Raw genomic sequence first — 26826 nt, 5'->3', positions numbered from 1 at the left:
ACTAATAATTGATGCTGGCAAAAATCACTGAAGGGTGCTAAAACTAAAGAGGATATTGCATAGTGTCTCCCCATAGATAAATTATTCATTACAAAGGGGAAAGTAATTTTATAGAGGAGTAATCTTAGTAAATTGGTTAAAGTGAACATTTTCAGTAATGGCACAAATTGATATAATTTACCACTTGACAGGATGCAATGAGAAGAACAACATTATTTCTCTGATAGTCCTGCCAAAAATGCATGACCTGAATCTAAACTTGAGGAAATATCAGGAAAACAAAATCTGAAGCCCTATAGAAAAACAACTGGCCCGCAGTACTCAAAAGGATCAAGGCCATGGCAGTCAAGGAGAGACGGAAGAACTTTTCCATACTGAAAGAGAAGAAGAGAGATGAAAGCTAAATAAAACATGTGATCCTGGACTAGCATGCTTTGCTATTAAAAACATACTGGAAAAACCTTGAATGAGGACTCTGGATTAACACCATACTATTATATTAGTGTTAATTTCCTACTTTTGATTGTTGTACTGAGGTTGAGTAAGAAAATAACATTTGGCAAAAATTGTCAATTCCAAGTAGGGTGTATTATACAGTGCTAGTGGGAATGCACATTGGCACAACCACTTTGGAAAATCTGGCATTACATCTACTCAAGTTGCAGATGAGCCTGCACTAACTCAACTGTTCCTCTCCTTGGTGTTTACCCTAGAGAAAGTCTTGCACGTGGACTTCAGGAGTTAAGTAGTATAAGGATGTTTCTAGCAGTGTGGTTTATTGTAGCAAAAGTTGGAAACAAACCAGAAGTCCTTCAACAATAGACTGGATAAACAATGATATATTTAATACACACACACACACACACACACAGAGTCTTTAAGTGACTGAACTACAGCTCCAGTGCATCAGCATCAATAAATCTCACCAACATCTTTCATCAAAAAAGCAAGTCACAGTATGATTCCACGTGTAAATTAAAAACATGCAAAACTGTATCTTAAAATATACAGTATATGATTAGATTATTTTATTTTTATTTAAAAAAAATTTTTTTTTTTTATTTGGCTGCACCGGGTCTTAGTTGCAGCATGTGGGACCTAATTCCCTGACCAGGGATGGAACCTGTGGCCCACCGCTTTGGGACTACAGGCAGAGTCTTAGCCACCTGACCACCGGGGAACTCCCTAGATTATTTTAAAAGGTGGTACTAACAAACACAAAATTCAGGATAGCAACTCTATCTGCTGGGAATGTGATCAGAGAGTGTACCTGGAACTTCTATGGGACTAGCAATGTTGAGTTTCTTGAGTTACTATACTTCAACAGTGTCTGTTTTATTACTATTCTTTAAATATGCTAGTTACATTTTTGTATTTTTATAATAAAAATATTTTAACCAAAGAAAACAACCCAATTCTTACAAACTGAGATAGAAATTGATATTATTCTTCAAAGTCAGTACAGGAAGTGCAGGACTCTTCAGACATCCCTACAGATGATTGTCCACTTTCTATTTCATTTTTTATTTTTAATTTATATGTTTTTATTGTGAAACATTTTAGAAATATAAAGATGCTTAGAGAATAATACAGTAATCACTTATGTGTCCATGACCACATGTTAAAACTTAACAAAAAATAGTTGAAGCTCCTTGTGTAACCATCAATTACATTTCCTTTCCTGCATTCCAATAACTATAGTTCTGAAATTTGTATCTGGAATTACCATTCTTATCTTACTGACTTTATGCAGGTACCCTTAAAATCTGTATTGTACTGTTTGGCATGTTTGACATTTTATTAAATGTTATCATCCTGTACATACACTCTTGCAACTTATTTTTCCCCAGTTAAAAAAACAACTTTGTCCATGGCAGGATTCTTTGCATCTAGTTTTAATTTATGTTTCCAATGCTCCAAAATTAAAAAAAAAATTTATTATGAGAAGTTTCAAATATATACAAGAGTATATATCCATCTCAGAGAAGGCAATGGTACCCCTTTCCAGTACTCTTGCCTGGAAAATCCCATGGACTGAGGAGCCTGGTAGGCTGAAGTCCATGGAGTCGCTAAGGGTCGGACACGACTGAGCGACTTCACTTTCACTTTTCACTTTCATGCATTGGAGAAGGCAATGGCAACCCACGCCAGTGTTCTTGCCTGGAGAATCCCAGGGACGGGGGAGCCTAATGGGCTGCCGTCTATGGAGTCGCACAGAGTCGGACACGACTGAAGCAACTTAGCAGCAGCATATATCCATCTACATCTAAAAGAGTAGATGGAGTATCATTTTGATACATGCACAATGAACCCCTATGTACTCATCACCCAGATTTAACAATTATCAACACATGGTCAGTTATATTTCATTCATTCCCCTACTTATTTCCTCCCCTCTTCTATTATTTTGAAGCAAATACTGACATCAGTATAATTCTTCCCTAAATACTTCAATGTGTATATCTAAAAGCTAAGTCCTCTTTTTATAAAGACATAATTGTCTTTACAACAGTTTTGAAGTTTAATATTATCAATACCCAATCAGTGTTCAAATTCCATATTTCTCCTGTTTTTACATTTTATTTGAATCAGGTCTTTCTTTTACTTTTTTTTTAAACTGCTGGTGGACTACCCTGTGTAAGGCATTAAGTATAAAGTTCTACTGAAAATGTGTGGGGCTGAAGATCTCAGTCTGAGTGAAGAGCAGCTCACTCCCTCCATCAATGGGGTCAGAATCTAGACTTCTTCAGGTGGCTTGTGGAAACCAGCAACCATTTCCACAGAAGCCTGGTTTGTTCATCACTGATAATCATCTAACTCTGTGAGAATGTTGTTTTTTGTTCTTCTTACAGAATGTGTAAAAAGTTCCTGTAACATATCTTTTTTCTTAACACCCCATTAGATGGTTATGCTATTATTCAATATTTACCATGTCAAGTAAAGACATAAATAATACTTTTCTGTTTACTAATAATCCATGCTAAACAAATACTTATTTCCATCATCCTACTATCCTTGTTCTTTCTTGAGACTGAAGAAGGGTGTGGGATGAGATGAGAGTGAGGTGAGAGCCCCTTGAAAGTATTGATCTTAACCGATTGAAACCCATCACGTGCTCTCCGTACACAGGTTGCTTTAATAGAACAAGCAGCCTCCTCTCTCAGACATTTTAAATTTGTATTCACTGTAATTCCAGTTTCTCCTTAGTTGACCTGTCTTACTTTCAGGCTCTCAGCCATCATTTGGGCTATTGAAGTCTAATACGCCCTGCCAAGTCCATGGTGCAGTCTTGAAAGTGTTGCTCTTGTTGTTAGCATAATGGTGCTTATGGGACAATTTAAATATTTTACTCTTTCTGGGGTAAAAATAAAAATTATTTGCAGTGGAAAAATGAGACTGCTGATGCTAGTGATTAGAAGCGTCACTCTGCACACACATGTACACATGTGCACATGCACACACACAAACACGAAAGCAGCCCACTCTCATGAATGTGATTGAATTAAGACAAAGATGAGCTCCTTCGGGGTGCTTAGAGGGTGCTAACGAATCTTAAGCCTCAGCTGAACTCTTACATGCCAGATGTCACATGGCAGATGACATACTCAGTTGTGAAGAAAAAAAATACATATATATGTGTGTATGTGTGCTGGAAACATGTTGTTTGACACTGATTAAACTGTGAGACATGTTTTTAACTATTTTGGAATGAACTGTCCTTAAAAACATTTAAACAAGATGCATGTTTGAAATACACTTGACTTTTGAAGATGTTTTCAAAAAACACAAAGCTGCCTATAGTTGAATAAGGCTTCCTTTCCCACAGTTACCCACAGAGCTAGAACTCAGGAGGAAGAGGGAAGAAACCAGCTTAGCTCTGCTCCTGGTCACAGTGCTCAGGCAGCCTGGAGGGGAGGACAGCAGGAGAAAGGGGTGGTGAGCTCCGCCCAGGACGACGAGCCACTCCTCTTTCTTTGGCAGCCCCGAGCAATTATTTCATGAGAAGCCATCTTGATGACATGTGTCCCATTCACATGCCCCAAATATGCTGTCCAGCTGCACTGTTTCCTGTGTGGAAGCATTGTATGAGTAATCTACTGGTATTTGGGTGAAGCAGGAACCTGAGCAGATCTCACTTGAAGTTTCGTTGACCCTGAGAACCTGGCACTGATTTAGAGCATCACTTAGTACAGGTAGGGGATTCTGCAGCAGTTAGGACTGCCAGCTTTCCACAGCCAAAATTCAGTGGTAGTCACTGACCTCACGGTCTTGACAGTCTCTAGGCAGGGTTAGAGGATGCAGCATGGACATGCAGCGTTCACCATCTGCTCTGCCCTCGAATTACAGATACACCAACAATACACATCACAACGACATCAGCAGGAAAAGGAGGATAGAAGCGCTTCTAGCCCTGTGCCATGTTTTAGATCCAACACTTTGTGCACTTATTGTGGAAAAAGCTTTGGGAACAGAGGAAGTCATAGTTTGATGGCATTGTTTGAATTTGGCAACATCACTGGTACAACTTTTCCTTCAATAGTTTCCTAAATTCAGCTATGTTCACTATATATGTTCTTAAGAGGTAAATTCTGTTTAGTAGTAGGGGAAATGGTCATGATCCTTGGGTTAAAATCTAGGTCATACTTTGAGATTATTCTGTACAAGAGAACCTCAGGAAAAACAGAGTTTCATAATGATAATGAGCCACAGCTTTATTCAACAAACATTGTTTTTGAGTGAATTGTATTGAGTTATCAATGTTTGGTAACTAGAGTGTGAATACTTGTATGGCAAAAAACCAAGTTTTCTTCATCTTTTATTCGCTATGGCAGTTAGTAGATGGCAGAGATTCAGTAAAATAGAGCAGAGTAGCAATGTGTCTGAATAATAATAATACTGAGTTGACCAAAATGTTCCTTCAGGGTTTCCATAACATCATACAGAAAAACCCAAAAGAACATCTTGGCCAACCCTGTAGTTAGTATTGAGAAAGAGATTATTAATGATCTGTGGGATCCTAGAGGGAGAGATGAGACTGGGGGAACTAAAAATGCTTCAAGGGGTAGTGTTTTCTGACAGGTAGATGGACCTTAATAGACTGAAATAAGGGCCATGATATATTGGGTATTTAATGTGTGCCAGGCACTGTGCTAAGCATTTTGCATGCATAATCCAACAGAATCCTCCAAGCAACCCTATGAGAAAAGCACAATCAACATCCCCATTTTAGTGCTGAAGAAACTTGTGGCTCAGGCAGATTAAGTCATCAAAGTCACATAGCTGCAAGGTGACAGAGTCAGAACTGAATCTAGTCAAACATGAAGGGTATGCTCTTTAACACTGGGCTATATTGTTCTCTATTCTAGGAAGTGAGACAAGTGGTTTAGTGTTTGGGACCACATTCTAAAAGCATCTATTAGTTGATGTGACTGGAGAGTAGAATATGTGGATTGGAGAACAGTGGGAAACAAGGTTGTTCCAATAAGTCAGGACACATCTCAGAGAACTTGAAATGATGCTATCCTAAGGAATTGGGGGTTTTTGGAAGGTGATGGAAACATTCAATGCCTATTATTGAAGTGGCAGGATCAGATACGTGCTTCAGGAAGACAGCTCGGTGTGAAGGGGCAGAATGAGAAGCAGAAAAACCAGTAAGGTGGCTATGGCAGTCGTGGCGCAGGAGTGGCAAGGCGTGCTGTAACACCGAGAATAGGTGGTTTCCTCTTGCAAGTCTAACTGGGGTTGTTTCATTTTAAGAAAAACAAAAACACATCTAAAAATCTAGACTCAAAAGGAACATAATTGAGGAAATAATTATTAGCTTTATAAAATGTGTTCTACTTGTGAGCTTTTAAATAGGATTCAAGAACTGATGCCTTCAAATTGTGGTGTTGGAGAAGGCCCTTGAGAGTCCCTTGGACTGTGAGGAGATCAGTCAATCCTAAAGGAAATCAACCCCAATCAATGAATATTGGAAGGATTGATTGATGCTGAAGCTGAAGCTTCAATACTTTGGCCTCCTGATGCAAAGGGCTGACTCATTGGAAAAGACCCTGATGCTGGGAAAGACTGAGAGCAGGAGAAGGGAACGACAGAGGATGAGATGGTTGGGTGGCATCACTGACTCAATGAACATGAGTTTGAACAAACTCCAGGAGATAGTGAAGGACAGGGAAGCCTGGGGTGCCACAGTCCATGGGGTCACAGTCTGGCATGACTTAGTGACTGAACAACAACAAAACAGAATTTAGGGGATTTTTGCACATCTCTGGGAACTATGTAAACCAGCCTGTATTTCTGTAACATTCTGTGTATATATATTGTCTTTATTTTTGGTTTACTGGCTCTTCGTTGCTTCTCAGGCTTTTCTGTAGTTGTGGAGAGCAGGGGCTTCTCTAGTGGTGGTGCACAGGCTCTCACTGTGGTGGCTTCTCTTGTTTAGAGCACAGGCTCTAGGGCACGTGGGCTTCAGGAGTCGTGGCGCATGGACTCAGTAGTTGCGGTCCCTGGGCTCTAGAGCACAGGCTCAGTAGTTGTGGCGCACGGGCTTAGTTGTACTGTGGCACGTGGCATCTTCCCAGACCAAGGATTGAACCTGTGTCCCCTGCATTGGCAGTGAATTCTTTACCACTGAGCCACCAGGGAAGCCCTTGTGTGACATTCTTAAAGGAACATTTGTTGATCAATCATCACAAAGTAATATAGGGAATGTGTATAAGTCCCTTAAAACAAAACCCCCTTTTCTACATGACTCTACTTTCTCTTCTAACCCTTATGAATGCCACTTATATGTCATTACATCTTCAATAAATTCCTGAAATATTTCCAAAGAAATAGAAATCAGTAGAATTAAGCACTGGAAAACTCTCAGACAATTGCTCCTGGACTGTGCTCTGGATCTACAAGTAATTCCCTGGCTTACAATGCTCACTCATATTCCCGAGCTGTGTGTGGAGAACTGAGGCAAGCGAGACACCACGACAGGGACTGAATACACAGACTCTCCCCTTGTCCAAAGGGAATCACTCATGAGAAGGCAGGCTCTCTCATCTTCCTTTCAGAGGGATTTCATCCCGTGATTCTCACCCAGAAATGCAGAATAAACAAATAACAACAATTAGGTTGACTGTGAGATCTCATCACCCACTTTCTGAGGTCTTAACAGGCAACCTAGAAGCATGTCCTGTTGAACCACAGTGATGGAATGACAGTTTCATATCTCTATGGCCGTGGGGATATTTTGCCTGTCTCCACAGGTCAGCATTTTTCATTTGTTCCCTAAAACACGATCACATGGATGCTGTGGAATTATTAATTTCAAATGTGGGAGCAATTATGTTAAAATGAGTTTTTTGTCTTTTAGAGATACATAATGAATATGTATAGATGAAATTATATGATGCTGGGACTTCCCAGGTGGCCCAAAGGCTAAGACTCCATGCTCCCAGTGCAGGGGGGCCGGGTTTGATCTTTGGTCAGGCAACTAGATCCCACTTACTGCAGCTAAGACTTGTCATGCACAACTAAGGATCCTGTATGCTGCAACTAAGACCCAGTGCTGCCAAATAAATATTTTATAATAAAAAATTTTTTAAAAAGGAATTCTACAGTGCCTAGAATTTGCTTCACAATGGCACAGGAGGACTTCCCTCGTGGCTCAATGGGAATGAATCTGCCTGCCAACGCAGGGGACATGGGTTTGATCCCTGATCCGAGAAGATCTCACCTGCCATGGAACACCTAAGTCCTCATGCTCCAACTACTGAGCCTGTGCTCTAGAGCCCAGGAACCACGACTATCGAAACCAAGTGCCCTAGAGCCTGTGCTCCGCAGCAAGAGAAGCCACCCCAGGGAGAAGCCACACACCGAAACTAGAGAGGAACCCCCACTCGCCACAGCTAGAGAAAAAGCGTGCGCAGCAATGAAGACCCAGCACAGCCAAAAGTAAAACAAACAAACAAAATTTTTAAATGGCACAGGATGGAGGGGAATTAGTGTGAGGGGGTGTGCAGACAAAATAATAATGGCCAGGAGTTGATGATTGTTAATGCTGGAGAATGGGTGCATGAGGAATCATTATATTATTCACTATATAAGTTAGTGAATAATTACTATCTTTATAAAAAGCCTACTATTTATATGTTTTAAATTATACATAATTTTAAAATGAGCACTCTTTATGTAGAGGGCAGAATTAGCAATGTTTAGATTTGGGGTTGAGCATTGTAGTGAAAAAGAAATGGTGATGAATTATTTCTAGAAAAATGTGTATGTCCAGTAATTTCTCTTTGTTGTGCATTATACACTATTCTGTCCACCACCTGCCTCTAAGGCTACACTAACTCTACAGAGCTGTGCTTAGTTTCTTATGCATGTACCTGAGTCTTTTATCTTTATTTCTAGAGTTTTTTCACCTCTGGTTTGTCTCTTTCATTGGATTAATAATCTCATCATGGCAGGACATTCCATGTAACCAGCCCCTCACTCCATAGCCCTGAGTGCTATGATTTTCCAAGAATGATAAAATTTTTAAAAGATGGGAGATCAGAGTGTAAGCCAATATTTTTCAAAAGACTTGCAATGGGATGGTTAATTATCTAAATGTTGGTTTATGCATCAGAAACTGCTGAGTTTGCTTCAGTCACCAACACTGATTCTGAAGTTAAGGGGGAGACATACTTTTTCTTCCTGTAAAACAGAAATAGGGCTTTCCTGGTTGCTCAGACAGTAAAGACTTTGCCTGTAATGCAGGAGATGTGGGTTCGATTCCTGGGTCAAGAAGATCCTCTGGAGAAGGGAATGACAACCTGCTCCAGTATTCTTGCCTGGAGAATCCCATGAACAGAGGAGCCTGGTGGGCTACAGTCCATGGGGTTGCAAAGACACGACTGAGCAACTAAGCACACACACAGGAAACAGAAATAATCTAGTCTCAGAATGATTCTGAGAAGGGAGAGGAGGCGGGAAAGGAGGGAAACAGGGGTGGGACTGGCAGCAGTTCTTCTGTTAACCAATGGTTGTCCCGAAATTCATTCCTAAGTGGCGAAAGTGAAAGGAAGTCATTCAGTCATCACTCAGTCGTGTCCTGACTCTTTGCGACCCCATGGACTGTAGCCTACCAGGCTCCTCCCTCCATGGGATTTTCCAGGCAAGAGTACTGGAGTGGGTTGCCATTTCCTTCTCCAGGGGATCTTCCCAACCCAGGGATCGAACCCGGGTCTCCCGCATTGCAGGCAGATGCTTTAACATCTGAGCCACCAGGGAAGCCCTCCTAAGTGGTAGAGACCACAAACCTGTCCCCAGGTGGCTGTGCCCACAACCCTGAGTCTTGTTTCTTATTTGTGTGGCTACAACACGGTTCTGACTCTTCTGAGTAGGTAAAGTTGCTTCCAGAAGTCTTCTGTAGCCACTGTAGCCCCTTTACCTCTTTTTAGCATAGAGTTCTAGAAAATGTTATTGCTGAAAACGGTCAGAGCATCATCATAAAGGTTACCAAAGGCCCTGAACGTGCAGGGCTCACAGCATATGCCAGGTCTCAGTTCCACCAGCCAGCTCCCTACCTCCACCCAGGTCCTAGAGATGCACCTTGGAGGTTTGTTTAGAAAGTTTTAGTCTGATAGGAATCAAGGGATAGATTGAGTACCCCGTTTGAGAACTATAATCTCTAGTTTTGGCTTTCAAAAGGAAGTTCAAAGAAAGTGACTTACCTCTTAAGCAACTGCTAAGATGACGGAGCGAACTGCTGTGAGAAAGTCATGACGTCGTCAGTCTTTTCTGGCCTCCACACAGAAACTGCAACTCTTGGTTAGAAAATAAAGGAGGAAGTGAAGCAGATTTATCATTGCTTAAGGAGCTTGGTATGCAGAGCTAGGATTTCCTAGCTGTTGGCTGAGGCAACAGGGGGATACTTTCTCGTGTGTGTGCTGGGCCCCCGCTGAGAACTGGGGAGCTGCTGGTTACTAGGCTGGACCTGCTTATCTGTGTTCTCCTAGAAGCTCACTGGGTACTACTGTGATCTCCTTTCTTCTATGTCCAACATTGTTCAATACCTCCAGGAAGTTTTCTTTAGTAGAAACCTTTCATAGCAGTTCTGCATGGATAATTGGCAAACATGGTTGTGACACAACAGGTAAGACTGGATGATTCGAAAGTTTCTTCTGCTAAATGGACATTAATATTTTAAGATTCCCCTTCCCTTGGCCCCGTGAGTGGTTAAGAAAGTGAGTAGTGAACAGGCCCACACTCCAGGGCTTCCAGACAGCAGACGGAACAGGTAGTCTGAGCTCCTGGAATCCTAGCCAGGCTCTCAGCTCTCCTTTTTCCTCTAGGAAGAGGTTCTTGTTCAGTTATTAAAAATGAAAAATCCTGCTCCCTAGAGCATCTAGCCACTCTGCAGTGGTGTTACCTGATCTGAAAGGCACCTTGGCCTTCCCCTGATTGCAGACAGCATGCGTCCTGTCTAGACTACACAAGGTCTCCTGCTCTGTCTGTTGCTTGAAGGGCTTTGGAATGAGTTGACGTCCTCATCCTCCTGCCCATGGCTAGTCCAATCTGTGTTTCCTCTTTTATAAAATACTTCATCAGGACCCAAATTAAATCTCCCTTGCCTTAATTTGGGTCCATTTCTTCTTGATTAGTCATCTCAGATGACATTATAATTTCTTGTTTTTAGTGTATTTTATTGAAGTATAGTTGATTTATTTATTTGGGCATACAATGCAGTGTGTGGGAATCTTAGTTCCCCAACCAGAGAACCCACAGCCCCTGCATTGGAAACACAGAGTCTCCTGGAAAGCCGGGGAAGTCCCATGGCATCTTTGTTTTGGAGGGTGGGAAGCTGTAAGCTCTGGGAGTGCCCGTTTAATGGGGAGCAGAGAGGCCACGTGCAGTGTATGTGTGTGGTAGAGTGTCTGCAGCAATCAGGAATGGCAGACTGGAGTGGGCATGGCAGTGTGGATGGGCCTCAAAAATGAAGTGCAAAGTGGAAAAAGTAAGATACGATAAGATCTATATCACAAAGTCAATGATGTAAATTAAAATGCATGCAAACCAGACAACACACACTCCCTTGAACACATACAAGCCAAAAATAGAATTAAAGATATTAAAATGGTTGCATGGGGCTTTCCTGGGGGTCCAGTAGTTAAGACTCTGTTCTTCCACTGTAGAGGGCATGGTTTGATCCTTGGTCGGAATCCTGCATGCCACACAGCAGGGTCAATAAAGAAATATAGCAGTTGCTTGTGGGAAGAACAGGAGTGAGAAATGGGCATAAGAGGAAATAAATGTGTGTATACTTAAAAGTGCAGCCTTGTATGGACCAGTTAAGAGTATAATGTCCTGTGAACTGAAAAGTGTGATTAACACTCAGCACCAAAGGCCTAATAAGTTAAAAAAAAAAAAATGAAATGAAGTGCCCTGAGCCTTGCCAAATCCTCAGTTCTGTTTGGTCTGGTTTCTCATAAATCCTGCATCCACTTTTTGCATCCAGCCAAGGGTGGCAGTGGATGGGTCGGACTGGGCCCTCAGTCATGGGAAAACAGCGTCTTGACTTCTTCAGATATAGGTCTAGATCATCCTAGACCAATGCAGTCATAAAGTACCTAGCACTAAAAACTTTCACCATTTAAAAAAACTAACTTGGGGACTTCCCTGGTGGTACAGTGGATAAGAAATCTGCCTGCCAATGCAGGGGCACAGGTTCAATCCCTGATTCCAGGAAGATCCCATATGCCGAGGAGGAATTAAGTACATGTGCCACAACTACTGAGCCCACTTGCCCTAGAGCCCATGCTTGGCAACAAAAGAAGCCACCTCAATGAGAAGCCTGTGCATGGCAATGAAGACCCAGCACAACCAATATATAAATAAATAAATAATATATAATTTTTATTTTTTTGAGATATTTCTTGGTCAACAGTGTGTACAACTTAAACCAAAAAAAAAAAAAAAAAAAGACCTAACATTCTCCAAATTAGCATGTGTTCAATAAGTACTCTGGTGGCTCAGAAGGTAAAGAATCTGCTTGCAGTACAGGAGACCCGGATTTGGTCCTGGGGTCAGAAAGATCCCCTAGAGAAGGGTATGGCTGCCCACTCCAGTATTCTTGCTTGGAGAAACCCATGGACAGAGGAATCTAGTAGGTCACAAAGAGCCAAACATGACTAAGCAACTAACACGTTCACTTTTTTTTCAAGCTTAAGTTAAACTGATCTTTTTTGGGGGTGGGGCGGGGCCAAGCCTCAAGGCTTGTGGGATCTTAGTTCCTTGACCAAGGATCAAACCAGTGCCCTCTGCAGTGAAAGTGCAGGGTTCTAACCACTGAATTGCCAGGGAATTCCCAGGTTGAGTGATCTACCATCCATTCAGACAGCTCTTCCCCATACGACATCTTATGTGTATTAGAAATGCGCCTCTTCCTGAAGGTACAGCCCCACAGTCAGGCGCAGGTGTGGGAAGTGGAGCTGGGTTACAGTCCCCCTGGCCCTCTCTGTTGTTCAGGGCACAGTCCACACAACTGTAGCACACAGCCCTGTGAACAAATAGACTTCTCTCTGTCTCTCTGCTGCGTTTCTCCACTGTTTGCTGGTCGGTCTAGGAAAGGCAGGCTTGACTGGCCATCCTAATCACCAAGTAGAGCAACATATCTCCCATCCCACATGCTCTTCTGGAACTCTGCCCCTGCCTCTCTAAAGGTGGAGACTGATTTCACGCTCCTCAAGTCTGGGTGAGCTAGTGACTCATTCCAAAAACCAACAGGACACAGCAAAAGTGACACTGATTTCTGGGGTTTAGGTCATAAAAAGTGATACAGCATCCACCCTGTTGGCCGGAACACTTCCTTGCACTCAGAGCCTTCAACTGCTGTGTAAGAAGTCTGACAATGCTGAGGAAAGCCATGCCATGTGGAGAGGCTGAGTGTGGGTACTGGGGCCAGCGGTCCTAGTTTTTGAGTGCTCCAGGCTCTGACATCAGACATGTGCAAGAACAAGCCTTCGATGCTTCTAGCTCCCACTTGTGAAGTCATCACCAGACTTCGAATCTCCCCAGCTGAGGCCCACACAGCTAAAAGCAGAGAGAAGCCACTGTGATGGTCCCCTTGATGAATTCCTGACACATAGAATTCATGAACACAAATTGGTGGTGGTTTGATGCCACTAAGTTTGGGGTGAGTTGTTACACAGCTGCTGCTGCTGCCGCCGCTAAGTCGCTTCAGTCGCGTCCGACTCTGTGAGACCCCATAGACAGCAGCCCACCAGGCTCCCCCGTCCCTGGGATTCTCCAGGCAAGAGTACTGGAGTGGGGTGCCATTGCCTTCTCTGTGTTACATAGCAATAGTAACTAAAAGACCCATTATCTTCAACAATCCCAAAGAGTAGAGCAATAAGAAAGGGAAACTGTTATAAATTAAATTTTTTAGAAGTATCAAGTGACATATCAACAAACACAAATGACATGGTTTGGTTCCTGACTAGAATAAAGCATTACAGGAAGATTCTTAGGAAAATTAGGGTAATAGGACTTTTGACTGGATACCAGATAACAGTAAGGAATTACTGCTTTAAAAAAAAAAGGAATTGATAAAAGTGTGATACAGTAGTTATTGAAAAAAGTCTTATTTCTTACAGATAAATACAGAAGTATTTAACTATGAAAGTATCTCTGACTTGCTTTAAATTGATTTTAAAATAGAGGTTGGTATTGATGCAACAAGAGTGCCATACGTTGATAATCACTGAAGCCAAGTGATAGGTGTGTGTGTATGCAGGCTAAGTTGCTTCAGTTGTGTCTGACTCTGTGTGACCCTATGGACTGTAGCCCCCCTGGACTGTCCAGGGGGTTCTCCAGGCAAGAACGCTAGAGTGGGCTGCCATGCCCTTCTCCAGGGTATCTTCCCCACCCAGGGGTTGAAACTGTGTCTGTCTTGTCTCCTGAATTGACAGGCAGGTTCTTTACCACTAGTGCCACCTGGGAAGCCCCAGGTGATAGGTACATGAGAATTTATTAGATTATTATTTCTCCTCTTGTACATATTTGAAAATTCCCATAAGAAACAGTTCGACAAAAGAGAGGATGTTAGGTCATCTGTCCTAGTCTTCCAGGCTGTGGTTTTGTGCTAACAGATGCCAGTGGTTTAAATAGATTGCTTCTCTTGCAAACATGATCTCTGTGTACTTCTGGAGACCCAGGATCCTACACTCATGTGGAGATCTCAGACAGAGAAGTGGACTAGCAGAGGAAAGCATATTTTTAGGTAAATGTTTATACTCAAATTAGTATAATTTTTGGTGGCTAGAATTCCCCTTAAAGACAAAATTCTCCTCCCTGACAATACCCAGTATTAGGTACACAGAGGGGATCCTGATAAATTGGTGTGACTTAAGAAACCTGATTGTTCAGGATTCATTCATCAGCTTACTCTGAAGGTTAGATAATGTTTGATTTCAAACCTTGAAATGTATCTGTCAGCAGAAAACACGCTGCATGTTGCTATGCAGATGACATTTTTTTGCAAGGTCCTTCTGTTTGCATGTGAGTTCTCTCCTTGAAGGAAGACTATTAACTCATGCTACAGCCTGCTGCTCTCTGCTTGGTTCTGGCTATGCCACTAAGCCCAAAATAGAAAGTTCTTTTTACTGCAGAGCAGGGAAAGAGGTTTAAATTTCTCAATTCAAATAACAAAGGGTAGCACTATCTTGGCATTTCTTGGGAGGGGGTGGGGAGAGATACTGCCTGCTTCATCAAGGAGGAGTCATGTGACGCTGGCAGAGGCCAGGACCAAGAGACAAACACACACTGTGGTAAACTGGGCTCGTTTCCCATCCTGGCCCCCCTCATCCCCTCTGTGCCACTGTGTCACCTCTTTTAGGACATGGGAAAGCAGCTGAGCCACTGGGGATTCAGTCCCAGAAATGTCACTGAAGTTATCAGGCTGGAAACAGTTCTCTGAGCCAAACCCCTTCTCTCTCAGCTTTTAGTGGAATCAGTACCTTGCCACAGAGTTAAACAGTAGGGAGATTTTCTTTTCTTTTCTTCCTGTTAAATGGTCAAAAACTTGATCTCTAGGGTCAGAAAGAGTTTGGGGAAATGGCATTCTTATATATTACTAGAAGGAGGTAGATTGACCCAGCCAACTGGAAAGCAATCTGACAAGACGGATCCATGATATAGCAAAGGATGTAGATCCAGAGGCTCTCTCATCTACAGCTGGAGGCAGTATAAACTGGTTCCACAGACAAACTCTTGTACAAGTACCGCAGGGGACATTTACAGTTATGTTCACAGCAGCAATGTGAACAAGACCTAAATCTTAGCAACAATGTACTTGCCCATGAGCAGGAGAGTGAGTGGTGAACTCTGGTGTATTTATGCACTGGGGTATTTTACACCAGCCAAAATGAACTACAGTGGAATGTAATGATACAGATGGATTTTTTAGCAAAGTAATATTAAGTGGAGAAAAAAGTCCTGAAAGATTACATACAACATGACATCCTTTTTATAAAGCTAGGAACAGGACTTCCGCAGTGGTTAAAAGTCTGCCTGCCAGTGCAGGAGACACGGGTTCAGTCCCTGCTGCGGGAAGACGCTATATGCCACAGGCAACTAAGCCCATGTGCCGCAGCTACCGAAGCCTGCCTGTGCTCTAGAGCCTGTGCGCCACAGTAAGAGAAGCCCGCACACCACAGTTAGAGAGTAGCCCCAGCTCGCTGCAACTAGAGAAAGCCCATGCGCAGCATCCAAGACTGAGCACAGCCAAAAATAAATAAACAAAAATTAAAAAAAAATAAAGCTAAGAACAATTTTTTAAAATTACAAAATACAGTAAACCCAGGTAACACGAACATCTGCAGCAGGATGGTCCTCTTGGTTGGGGAGCACAGGGAAATGAGGGGGAAGGCCTTATGAGTTAAATACTGGTTATTGTTGAAGTCCTAGTTTTTGTTTTGGGTTGTCAATTGACAGGTACTGATTACATTATTAAGATGAATTTACCACCTAAATTAACAAAATCATGCCATCCAGTAACAATTATCATAATGTCACAAACCAAGGGTTGTGGTTAATCCAATTCTGTGTACCTGACATTAGCATAAAACAAAAACAGTTCCAGAAATGTCACTGGAGCTATTAATAATTGGCACAGTTATTCTGTTTCTAAATATTTATCTTAAGGAATAGACAGAGATGCACATAAAAATTTATGAACAAGAATTTATCATTGTATTTATAAATATAAAAATAGGAAACTACCAAACTAAGTGATTCGTTGGATAAATTTGGTTACATCCCTATGCTTGAAAAAAGGTAGTCTTTTCAAAATATTCTAAGAGTATTTAAATATGTGAGAAAATACTATGTATCAGATGAATAAAACAGGTTACAGAACAGACAAATATAAACCCAGTTTTTTAAAATTTCCTGTTGGTATATATATGTACACACACACACACACAGAAAACTGGGAAGATTATACATCAAAATGATTTATTGTTCCCCAGGTGTCACAATTATTTTTTCCTAAACACTTAAGTAGTTCACAAATTTTCTACAGTGATCATTAATTCCTTTACAATCATAATTTTACTATAAAAATGGATTTTAATAATAGTAGCTAATGTAGATGGAATACTTGTCATCTGCTAAGAGCTTTACATGGGCTAATTTATTTAAAGCTTAAAATAACCCTATGAGAATGGCAGTATTATGATCCCTGTCTTACAGATGAAGATACTGAAGTTTAGGGGGTTAAATAACTTGAGGATACAGAGGTTCTAAGAAGTAGTGCCTTGAATCAGGCTTCTAGCGGGCTCTTCAAAGAGTGGGCTTGACAGAAGGATTGTGATCTTCCTGGCAGAGGGATGGCTCCAGCAGAGAGAATGATCTTCCTGAGAACAGCACTGGGAACTAAGCAGTCTGATGTGGACCTGAAATCCATATAGAGAAAAGACCCCAAAGGGTGCCTAAGTCAGAGCCAACACAAGGGAGCCAACTGTTGAACCTGGGGAGGGCAGGCATGGGGGAGCCAGGGCACCCACCCCTGAGGATTTCTGATGAGCCCTTGTGGAAAAGGAGGTCCCACTGATTGGAGAAATGGTTGGAGAGCAGAGATGTTTTGCTCGTGGCTCTGGCCAACTCTGATTCCCACCAGCCACTGCACTAGGATTGGCGTCCAAAGCCTTTGGTAGAGAGGAAGAGGGTGCTCTAGACATGGGACAGGGCCGAGGATTTAGCTGCGGTCTCTTATCATCACTCATGCTTTAAATATAAGCTCTGATGTGATCGTGGCGTCAGAGATAAAATGCCTTTCTCAAACTAAGTCAGCAGGATCTGGTATCCAATTTGGACAAGACAGTGGAAAATAGGCTCAGGGGGAAAAAATCCATTGGCTCCAACACCAACACACAGGAGTTGAAGAATCTGACACCTTAATATTGTAGAATAAACAAATGTAGGCATGTTTTCTTATGTTTTCTCCAAAATATCTAGAATAGATATGATTTAAGAAGGAATGAATTTTTAAAACGAGAGAGAATGGATTTTAACAGTTCTCTGCTGAAGAATTCTGGACTATTTTTTTAACATGTAGCTCAAGCATCAGCTTCATGGAAATACTTACCAAGCTGCCTCAAGCAACAAGGCCATCTCTCTTCTATAAATGTCTAATGAATGACTTGTTTACCTGTCGGACTGTCTTCCCTGCTGGAGCATAGCTCAGTGACCTGTGTTCTACACCTCTCGGTTTTCCTGCTCTCCCTGCGTCTCTTTCTGTCAACTCTCCCCCACATACATTCCTATTCGTGCCATGTGGTAAGTCCTAATTAAGTGTTGCTGTTGGAACAGAGAGCTATAGAGGTCTGGGGTGTGGTCTTCTAGAATTCCCAGAGCTGGGAACCAATCCCCCTTTTGCATCTCTGTTACTGGAGAGCCCTTCCCCAGAAAACACATGAAAAAGAAAATTCCCAACTGTATAGCAGTAAATACACAAACACTCACCAACAACTACACAAATGAATGCATGTAAAACTGGGAAAATCTGAATAAGATAGATACATTTTATGAATATCAATATCCCCATTGTGGGGTAGCTCCTCCCGGCCGCCACCCCAGGCTTCAGCAATACGTGAACCGTGAAATTCCAGATGTTCAAGCTGGTTTTAGAAAAGGCAGAGGAACCAGAGATCAAATTGCCAACATCTGCTGGATCATCGAAAAAGCAAGAGAGTTCCAGAAAAACATCTATTTCTGCTTTATTGACTATGCCAAAGCCTTTGACTGTGTGGATCACAATAAACTGTGGGAAATTCTGAAAGAGATGGGAATACCAGACCACCTGACCTGCCTCTTGAGAAACCTATATGCAGGTCAGGAAGCAACAGTTTAGAACTGGACATGGAACAACAGACTGGTTCCAAATAGGAAAAGGAGTATGTCAAGGCTGTATATTGTCACCCTGCTTATTTAACTTCTATGCAGAGTACATCATGAGAAATGCTGGACTGGAAGAAGCACAAGGTGGAATCAAGATTGCTGGGAGAAATATCAATAACCTCAGATATGCAGATGACACCACCCTTAGGGCAGAAAGTGAAGAGGAACTAAAGAGCCTCTTGATGAAAGTGAAAGAGGAGAGTGAAAAAGTTGGCTTAAAGCTCAACATTCAGAAAACGAAGATCATGGCATCTGGTCCCATCAGTACATGGGAAATAGATGAGGAAACAGTGGAAACAGTGTCAGACTATTTTTTTGGGCTCCAAAATCACTGCAGATGGTGACTGCAGCCATGAAATTAAAAAATGCTTACTCCTTGGAAGAATAGTTATGACCAACCTAGATAGCATATTGAAAAGCAGAGACATTACTTTGCCAACAAAGGTCCATCTCGTCAAGGCTATGGTTTTTCCAGTGGTCATGTATGGATGTGAGAGTTGGACTGTGAAGAAAGCTGAGCGCCAAAGAATTGATGCTTTTGAACTGTGGTGTTGGAGAAGACTCTTGAGAGTCCCTTGGATTGCAAGGAGATCCAACCAGTCCATTCTAAAGGAGATCAGCCCTGGGATTTCTTTGGAAGGAATGATGCTAAAGCTGAAACTCCAGTACTTTGGCCACCTCATGTGAAGAGTTGACTCATTGGAAAAGACTCTGATGCTGGGAGGGATTGGGGCCAGGAGGAAAAGGGGACAACAGAGGATGAGATGGCTGGATGGCATCACCGACTTGATGGACTGAGTTTGAGTGAACTCCGGGAGATGGTGATGGACAGGGAGGCCTGGCGTGCTGTGATTCATGGGGTCGCAAAGAGTCAGACATGACTGAGCGACTGAACTGAACTGAACTGAACAGTACAAGATGTTACCACTGGGAAACTGGGATCTCTAGTATTTCTTACAACTGCATATGAATCTAAAATTATCAATAAAAATTTTAATTAAAAAAATTCCTATACATTATCCTTTAGGAATTGATGGGGCCCCCTGAATTCACCCACAAATAATTTGAGAACTCGCCAGTATAGTCTAATCTCTACCTTGTTGAATGGGGAAACCAGTAGGAAAGGATGTACTCAGTCATACAGACTGTTGATGGCAGAAGTGGAGATGAGCCCAGCTTTCCTTGCACTTCAGTTGGCTCCTGGGAGGAGGACAGTGCAGTCCACATTGTGTTTTTTACTTGACTTAAAGGCAGGACAAACCAATCTGGGCAACTAATACTCCCTGACATGGGGAATGAGCTGGGCAATTTGTTTGCAGAATAATTTAGTCTTTTTTTCTTCTCATTGCTTTTTAGGCTGCCAGTGCTCAGCCTAAGAATGGAAAGGACTTTATTCCCAAAGAAGATGGCTTGAAAAGGTGTAGCTCAGGGACCAGAAGCCTATTTGACTCTGATTGCCATTTGTTGTTACTATTGAGTTACTAAGTCACGTCTGACTCTGCAACCCCAGAGACTGTAGCCCTCCAGGCTCCTTTGTCCATGGGATTTCCCAGGCAAGAATACTGGAGTGGGTTGCCATTTCCTTCTTCAGGGGATCTTCCTGACCCAGGGATCGACCACATTGGCAGGCAGATTCTTTACCACTGAGCCTCCAAGGAAGCCCCTGACTGCCATAAGAGCAGCCAGACGGTGCCTACGGGTTATCCCAACAGGCTGGAAATGAAGGAACAGTAGAGAAAGAAAGAGAACAAGAGGGTACATCAGAAGGAAGGAGAGCAGAAGGGCATAGTACAAGGAGACAGTGGAGGAGGAGATGGGATGGACGTATTTAGGGAGTAGGATTGATGTGGTGGGTTGAACCACAGGCCACTCCCTGCAGTCTTTAAGGACTCTATTCTTGGAGACAGTTAGGCATTGAAAATGTCAGGTGGTTGAGTGGTCAAGTTCTTCCTTTTGTGAAAATTACTCATGATCTGATGCTAAAGGCTCTCCAGGAGTTAAGAGTTTGGGTACTTAATACCAGTTATTTTACATTATACAAGTTACTTAATCCCTTTGTGCCTCAGTTTCATCATCTGTAAAAAGAGGATATTATATAATAGTACCTGCCTCATGAGTGGTGCGGAGAAGGCAATGGCACCCCACTCCAGTACTCTTGCCTGGAAAATCCCATGGACGGAGGAGCCTAGTAGGTTGCAGTCCATGGGGTCGCTAGGAGTCCGACATGACTGAGCGACTTCACTTTCACTTTTCACTTTCATGCATTGGAGAAGGAAATGGCAACCCACTCCAGTGTTCTTGCCTGGAGAATCCCAGGGACGGGGGAGCCTGGTGGGCTGCCGTCTATGGGGTCACACAGAGTTGGACACGACTGAAGCGACTTAGCAGCAGCAGCAGCAGCATGAGTGGTGAGGAATAAATTATATAATACATATAAAACATTTAGAAGAGTACCTGACACATAGTAAGTGCTTAATTAATGCTGGCTTTATAATTGTTGGGCTTCCCTGATAGTTCAGTTGATAAACAACCTGCCTGTAATGCAGGAGACCCCGGTTTGATTCCTGGGTTGGGAAGATTCGCTACCCACTCCTGTATTCTTAGAATTCCCTTGTGGCATAGCTGGTAAAGAATCTGCCTGCAATGCAGGAGACCTGGGTTTGATCCCTGGGTTGGGAAGATCCCCTGGAGAAGGGAAAGGTTACCCACTCCAGTTTTATGGCCTGGAGAATTCCATGGACTGTATAGTACATGGGGGCACAAAGAATCGGACACAACTGAACAACTTTCACTTAATAATTGTTACTACAGGACAGCAGTTCATTTCCTCTTGCTTGTTCCTCCAAAGATAGAGACAGCTGATAAGCATCCTTCCTCTAAGAAACAACCGTCAACATGCTGGCACTACATTATCCATCAGTTTTCTCTTTTCTGCACACACTGGTCATTCTCCTGTTTGTGGAACCAATTCCACTACCATACACCACAATGAGAACTTAAAGAGGAGCACATAAGTTCATGGTAATCAAGGGGTCTCCTTACCTGGTGTTTAGAGCACAAACACTCTGTAAGGGGAAAGTTTGTTTCTTTCCATCAGACAGGAGAGCAGTATGGTCCTATTCTATTTTTGCAAATTAACTTGAAAGCCCTGTTTAGATGCCTCTATGCTTGCCGTCTATGGGGTTGCACAGAGTCGGACACGACTGAAGCAACTTAGCAGCAGCAGCAGCAGCATGCTTGCAAATCCACTTTCTTTGGGGAATCTGATTTCTAAATTTTGCCTAGCATGAAGCTAGAGCCCTGATGAACTGTTAATCTGGAAAACAAAGAACAAGATTTTTTTACTCTGGCCTCCCGCAAAATGTCCCCCTCCTTGGCAGTGTTTGCAGGAGGCTTTAGGGAACACCTCCCGTGGGCTCACCAATAAGTCCTCTATTCATACATCTCTACTCTGACAAGTGCCAGGTCTCTCTGAGGTTCCACTAGATTCTGGGGCTAGGAACTCCCAATCAAGAGAAATCTAGAGTCCTCAGAGAAGACTCCTCAGAGGACGCAGGGCTTGAGTAGGGTTCATATAGCTACAAGGGGCTATCTGGAGAGCAAGGACAGGCTGAACAAAGAGGTCAAAGTAGGAATGGAATGGATGAGCACAGCATTGGTCTGGGGGAAGAAGGGGTCCACAGAGCTGAGGAGAAGAGCTTTGAGTGAGAGGTAAGGCAGGAAAAAGGCCATATTGAAATACTTTGTGAGAACTTTTGAGAAGGTCACAGGAGAGACAAGACTTCTTTTCACAAGAAAGTGGGGGCCCTTGAGTAGTATTCCAGGGCACAGTGGAATATTTACTAGAACTGTTGGCTACACGTACTTTGGGCTTGCAGTTCCCCTAAAAGGTGCTTTGTCATGTTTACTCAGATAATATGATTTTCTTTTCACAATTATAAAAGCAATGTTTTCATTACAGGAGAATGAAGTAAAAAGAAAATAAAAGGGAGTTCCCTGATGGTTGAATGGTTAGGACTCTGTGCCTCCACTGCAAGGAGGCCTGGAGCTGCTGGAATGGCCAAAATAAATAAATAAAAAAACAATTCTGCTCACTAGAAGCAACTGCTGTTATTAATACTTCACTGTATATCTTTCTAAAGCCTCTTATAATCAGATATTTATAGTATATATTTAATAAAATTAGGACTAGATCATACATGCTATTTTATAAAGGCACTTTTTTCACTTAAAATATCTTGCAAATAATGTTCTGTCAATAAACATACTTCTATGATAAGATTTTTAATAACTGCAAAGTTGATGACAGTATTCTTCAGGTTTACCCAGCCTTTCAGAGTGATGACATTTTCTTTTCATTTCAGATTTTTTTTTTTTCCCTTTAACAGAAAAAAATATTTTCTCTGTAACTGAGAATGGTATCTGGATGTCATGGACATTCCTGGGGGACATGGTCATTTCTCTTTTTTCTTTAGCCAAACTGCAGTAGCTAAGGAAAATGGCTGATTTATTTCTATGGCAAAGTTCCTGGTCACAAAATTTGGGCCACATCTATCGAATTCTAATTTCAGGTGAAATGGCAATATAAATTTAATTTTGGGGGGAAACCAGGAAGGAGAGGAATAGGGATAGATGCGAAAGCATCATTGCATATCCTAGGTGCAGAAATCCTTGGGCAGGCCCAGTCAATCAGAGCTTGGCAGGCTTCTCACAGGCAGAGCCACTAAGCTGTTGACTTCCTGGGTCTGTTTTGAGGTTTCTGGGGCATAGAAGGCCTTGCTGCAAAGAGCGTGTTGTCAGATATGGCACCTTTTTCAGGTAGAAGATTCTAGCTGAGAGGAGCATAGGACTGACGAACTGAATTAATTCCTGGATTCATTCCTAAGTGACTTACTCTTTGTACAACAAACTTTCTGATCATTTGCTTGCTGGCAGGGAAAGAGAGAGGATGTAGTTTTTGTTCCATCTCTACTCTCTTTCCTTGGACTTCCTCCCACTTCCTCATTTTCCACAATGGTATTGTGTGGAAAAACCTATAAGACACACAGCTTGCGGGATCTTAGTTTCCAACTAGGGATTGAAGCTGTGCCCCCCACAGTGGAAGCGTAGAGTCCTAAGTACTGGACCACCGGGGAATCCCTATCTGGTGTTTTTGATAGTTATGTTCTGTTTCCAAAGACCAGAATGTATTTCATGGCAGGCATTGAAGGGCTCCAACTGACACTAAAGGATATTTAGAATCAGAGACCACTTAGAAATAATACTTACTGGATATTTATTATATACTTTCTGGTGTATTACGTCTATAATTTCATTTAATTCTCAGGAAAATCCTCTTATTTGGCTATTAAAATGATTCCCACTTTATGGATTAGAAAACTCAGAAAAGTTAGATAGCTTACCTAACCTTACACATTTAGGCAGTTGCAGAACCAGAATTCAAAGCTGATCCATCTGATGCCAGATGCTATTTCTTACCTATACAGCTCAACTTTCTGTCTTAGTAAATTCAGACGTCAGAGAACTGAAAGAAACAACAAAATAAACCTAACCCAAGGCCAGGAGAAGTACCAACAAATAAAATACGTCTCATTTCTTCTCCATAGGAAGAAAGAAAGAAATGTAGTCGCTCAGTCATGTCCAACTCTTTGCGACCCCGTGGACTGTAGCTTGCCAGGCTCTTCCAGCCATGGGACTTTCCAGGCAAGAATAGTGTAGTGGGTTGCCATTTCCTCTTCCAGGGGATCTTCCCAACCCAGGGATTGAACCCAGGTCTCCTGCATTGCAGGTGGACTCCTTACCATCTGAGTCACCAGGGAAGTTTAATGTCAATTTTTATACCTTGACTAAGAGTGCCTTTTATAAAGCTATTTGCTCAAGGTTATCTTCCTCATACCCTGCCCCTGTCATCAGATGATTTTTATTTGTAGCTATGTTTAGGCAACACTCAGACTCACTGTATACTGAATTTGCCATCTTGGCAAAGATCTTTTTAGCATATTTGCTTTATTCATCCTCTGGTTTTTGCCAAGAAATAAAAAGGACAGTTCTTTTCAGCTTGCTTTTAATTTTTTGTTTCAGGTATTCCTCAGCTCTAGAATTGAGACAGGTCTAATTAGCCAAGATCAGATAAATCAAGCTGAATTTTCAGATCCATTGGCTATTTTCAATTCTACAGAGCAAAAAAAAAATTCTTCTAAGAAAATGATATTCTGATTTAGTTCTGTACTGTTTATAATCATATATGCTTTACTTCACTGCTTGAATGCTAATAAGAGCTTCCTAGAATTCATTCCTTAAGATGTTAAGTCATGGCATCTAATTATTTGGCAGGATGTTTTAAGTATATATAATTATATCTTCCCTTTTTGTGGTGGTGGTGAGCCAGGTCATATGCGTCAAGAGAAAATAATACCTACATTAATGCTACCAACAAGGAGCTCACAGCATTTTGGAAAAACCCACTTATTATAATTTTAGCACATATTGGGCACTCAGTACTTTTTAATCTGCCAAACTAACATCACCCCCATCTTTTTAGATAAGAAAAGTCAGGCAAAGGGTAATTATACTGACCTTGCTCCATATTTCAATCTTTAGAGGTCAGTTGTGTGAGTGTGGCTGACACCTTGCACTTGGAAGTATGAAGTTTTAAATCCTGAGCAGTACCTTGGGCAAGTCCCTTCTCTTTTTTGAGTGCCAGTCTGCTTCTTGCCTTATGAGACAGGACCACTTTTCACACAAATACAGGGCAGTGGTGAATAAGATAGCACACTGGGCATGTCTTTATAATTATGGACACCAAGTGATGCTCTTTTTCCCTCCGTTCATTCCACATGATCTTAACTCTTACTCCTCTGTGTTTGAGGATGTTAATTGCAAAACATAGTCAGAAACTGGGAAAGCGAAATTGCAATTTCCAGCTCCGGGGTAGACCAAGTCAGTCAGCTTCGCCAAACAGGCTGTCTTTGGATGAAGAATTTTTAGTCCCATATTGACTGATCTACCCTCCGCGGTCTTCTACAGCCTTGTCTGTCGTCCGGAGGTCGGCCTGACGTTCTCAGGGCTGCTGAGTGAGAGCTCTCCTCCAGCACTTTGCTGCGTGCTTGGGTCAGCTGCTATGGGGGGGTAAGCAGTCTAGAAGACAGGGACTAGGTCCAGCTCTGGCCTTGCCCTTTGAGGTTTAATGTCCTTTAGAAAGCTGTCTCTCAGGTGCTGTGGACACCATAATAGCTCTTCTGCCTATCTGTCCCCAGACCATTCTAGGAAATACTGTTGGGAGAATACATGTGCCACCAGGGTAAGATATTTTGTCTGTCTGGGTGATCCTTCTGTCTCCCAGGCATGGATCTAGCACATAGTTGGCACTCTACGGAGCCAAGTATTTCTGTGAATGCAGGGACAACGAAATGTGAAAACATTTAATAAATCTCAAAGAGATTCATAGCCAGACGGAGGTCCGATCCTAAGGTATCTGAGCTTTCTTTAAAGCGGGGATCTTAGCTGCTTCTAACAGGGTCGCGGGCAGGACGGGTGCGTTCACCTCCTCGCAGCTTTCCCTTGAGAATGAAGGCCAGAGTGGGCGGAGCGTTTACCCACTCTGAGAGAGAGTTTGGGGGGAGCGTTTCTCGTTCCCTGGAATAATTGGAGTCGGAGGGAGACGCACACCTGGGGAGAGACGCTACAAGGGGAGAGGCTTCGCGGTGCGTGCGGAGCCAGGAGTGCTACGAGGCCCCAGCTGTTGGGCCGGAATCTAGGCCTGGGGACAGGTGTGTGCGGGGGGCGGAATCAGGTGCACCGCGCGGCCTTCCCCCAACAGGTACACCCTCCTCCGCCTACGAGTGACCTAATTACAAGGTGCCGACCGCGCCCGGAGGAGCAAGTGGCTACTCCAACCACGCTACCATTCGGCGCCCATTCTTGCCCCCAAGATGCAAGAATTCCACGCAATTTCAGTACTGTTGTATCATGCAGGAACCATGCGGTCGCATTTCTAGTTTCCTTAATTTGACTTTAGTCGCCAGGTGAAAAGCCGAAGGGTATCACCTTAGGGAAGAAGTCTCCAGCTGCAAGGAGCCATCCTCGCACCCCAACCGCGCCTGCGCCATGTTCACGCCCGCGCAGCGCAGGATTTAGTGCTCCAGGATTAGCCTACATCCCAGCAGCAAGCCAGGCCCCTACTCGGTCTCGGACTTCCCTTCCCTCGGCCCCTCCCTGCTAGAGGACCACGCCCTAAAGGCCAAGGTGCCTCAGTAACCAGCGGGCTGCTTTGCGCCTGCGCGTCGAGCCCTACCTCGCGAGTCTGGCGGCGGATCGTGGCTGGCGCTGCAGTTGCGCAGCTCCGGTCCCGGCCCTTCTACCCCTCCGCACCCTGCCGCCTCCTGACGCCGGGCG

The 26826-nt window shown here is 42.9% G+C and overlaps 1 protein-coding gene and 1 long non-coding RNA gene across 5 annotated transcripts in view; one reads left to right on the top strand and one right to left on the bottom strand.

Annotated features, from left to right (window-relative positions):
* CDKL3 (cyclin dependent kinase like 3) overlaps positions 1-303 on the top strand; it is a 49083-nt gene extending 48780 nt beyond the window's left edge. For 3 of the 4 annotated variants that reach the window (XM_070793590.1, XM_070793587.1, XM_070793588.1), the window contains one exon: positions 192-303. In XM_070793590.1, coding sequence (XP_070649691.1) covers positions 192-201 — 10 coding nt within the window. In that variant the 3' untranslated portion in view covers positions 202-303. The remainder of the gene's footprint in view (positions 1-191) is intronic. The other variant, XR_011567679.1, reaches the window with a different exon arrangement.
* LOC139184162 (uncharacterized) lies at positions 191-26716 on the bottom strand. The gene is made up of 2 exons (XR_011567681.1): positions 25009-26716; positions 191-16928 (listed from the first exon to the last, which is right to left on the bottom strand). It is a non-coding gene; the product is annotated as an uncharacterized lncRNA (long non-coding RNA).
* Between the last annotated feature and the right edge of the window lie 110 nt (positions 26717-26826).

The sequence above is a fragment of the Bos indicus genome, chromosome 7 (assembly GCF_029378745.1).
Source record: "Bos indicus isolate NIAB-ARS_2022 breed Sahiwal x Tharparkar chromosome 7, NIAB-ARS_B.indTharparkar_mat_pri_1.0, whole genome shotgun sequence".
In the NCBI taxonomy this organism is placed as follows: domain Eukaryota; kingdom Metazoa; phylum Chordata; class Mammalia; order Artiodactyla; family Bovidae; genus Bos; species Bos indicus.
Note: the sequence above shows the minus strand (reverse complement) of the source record. Positions and strands in the feature narration are given on the sequence as shown.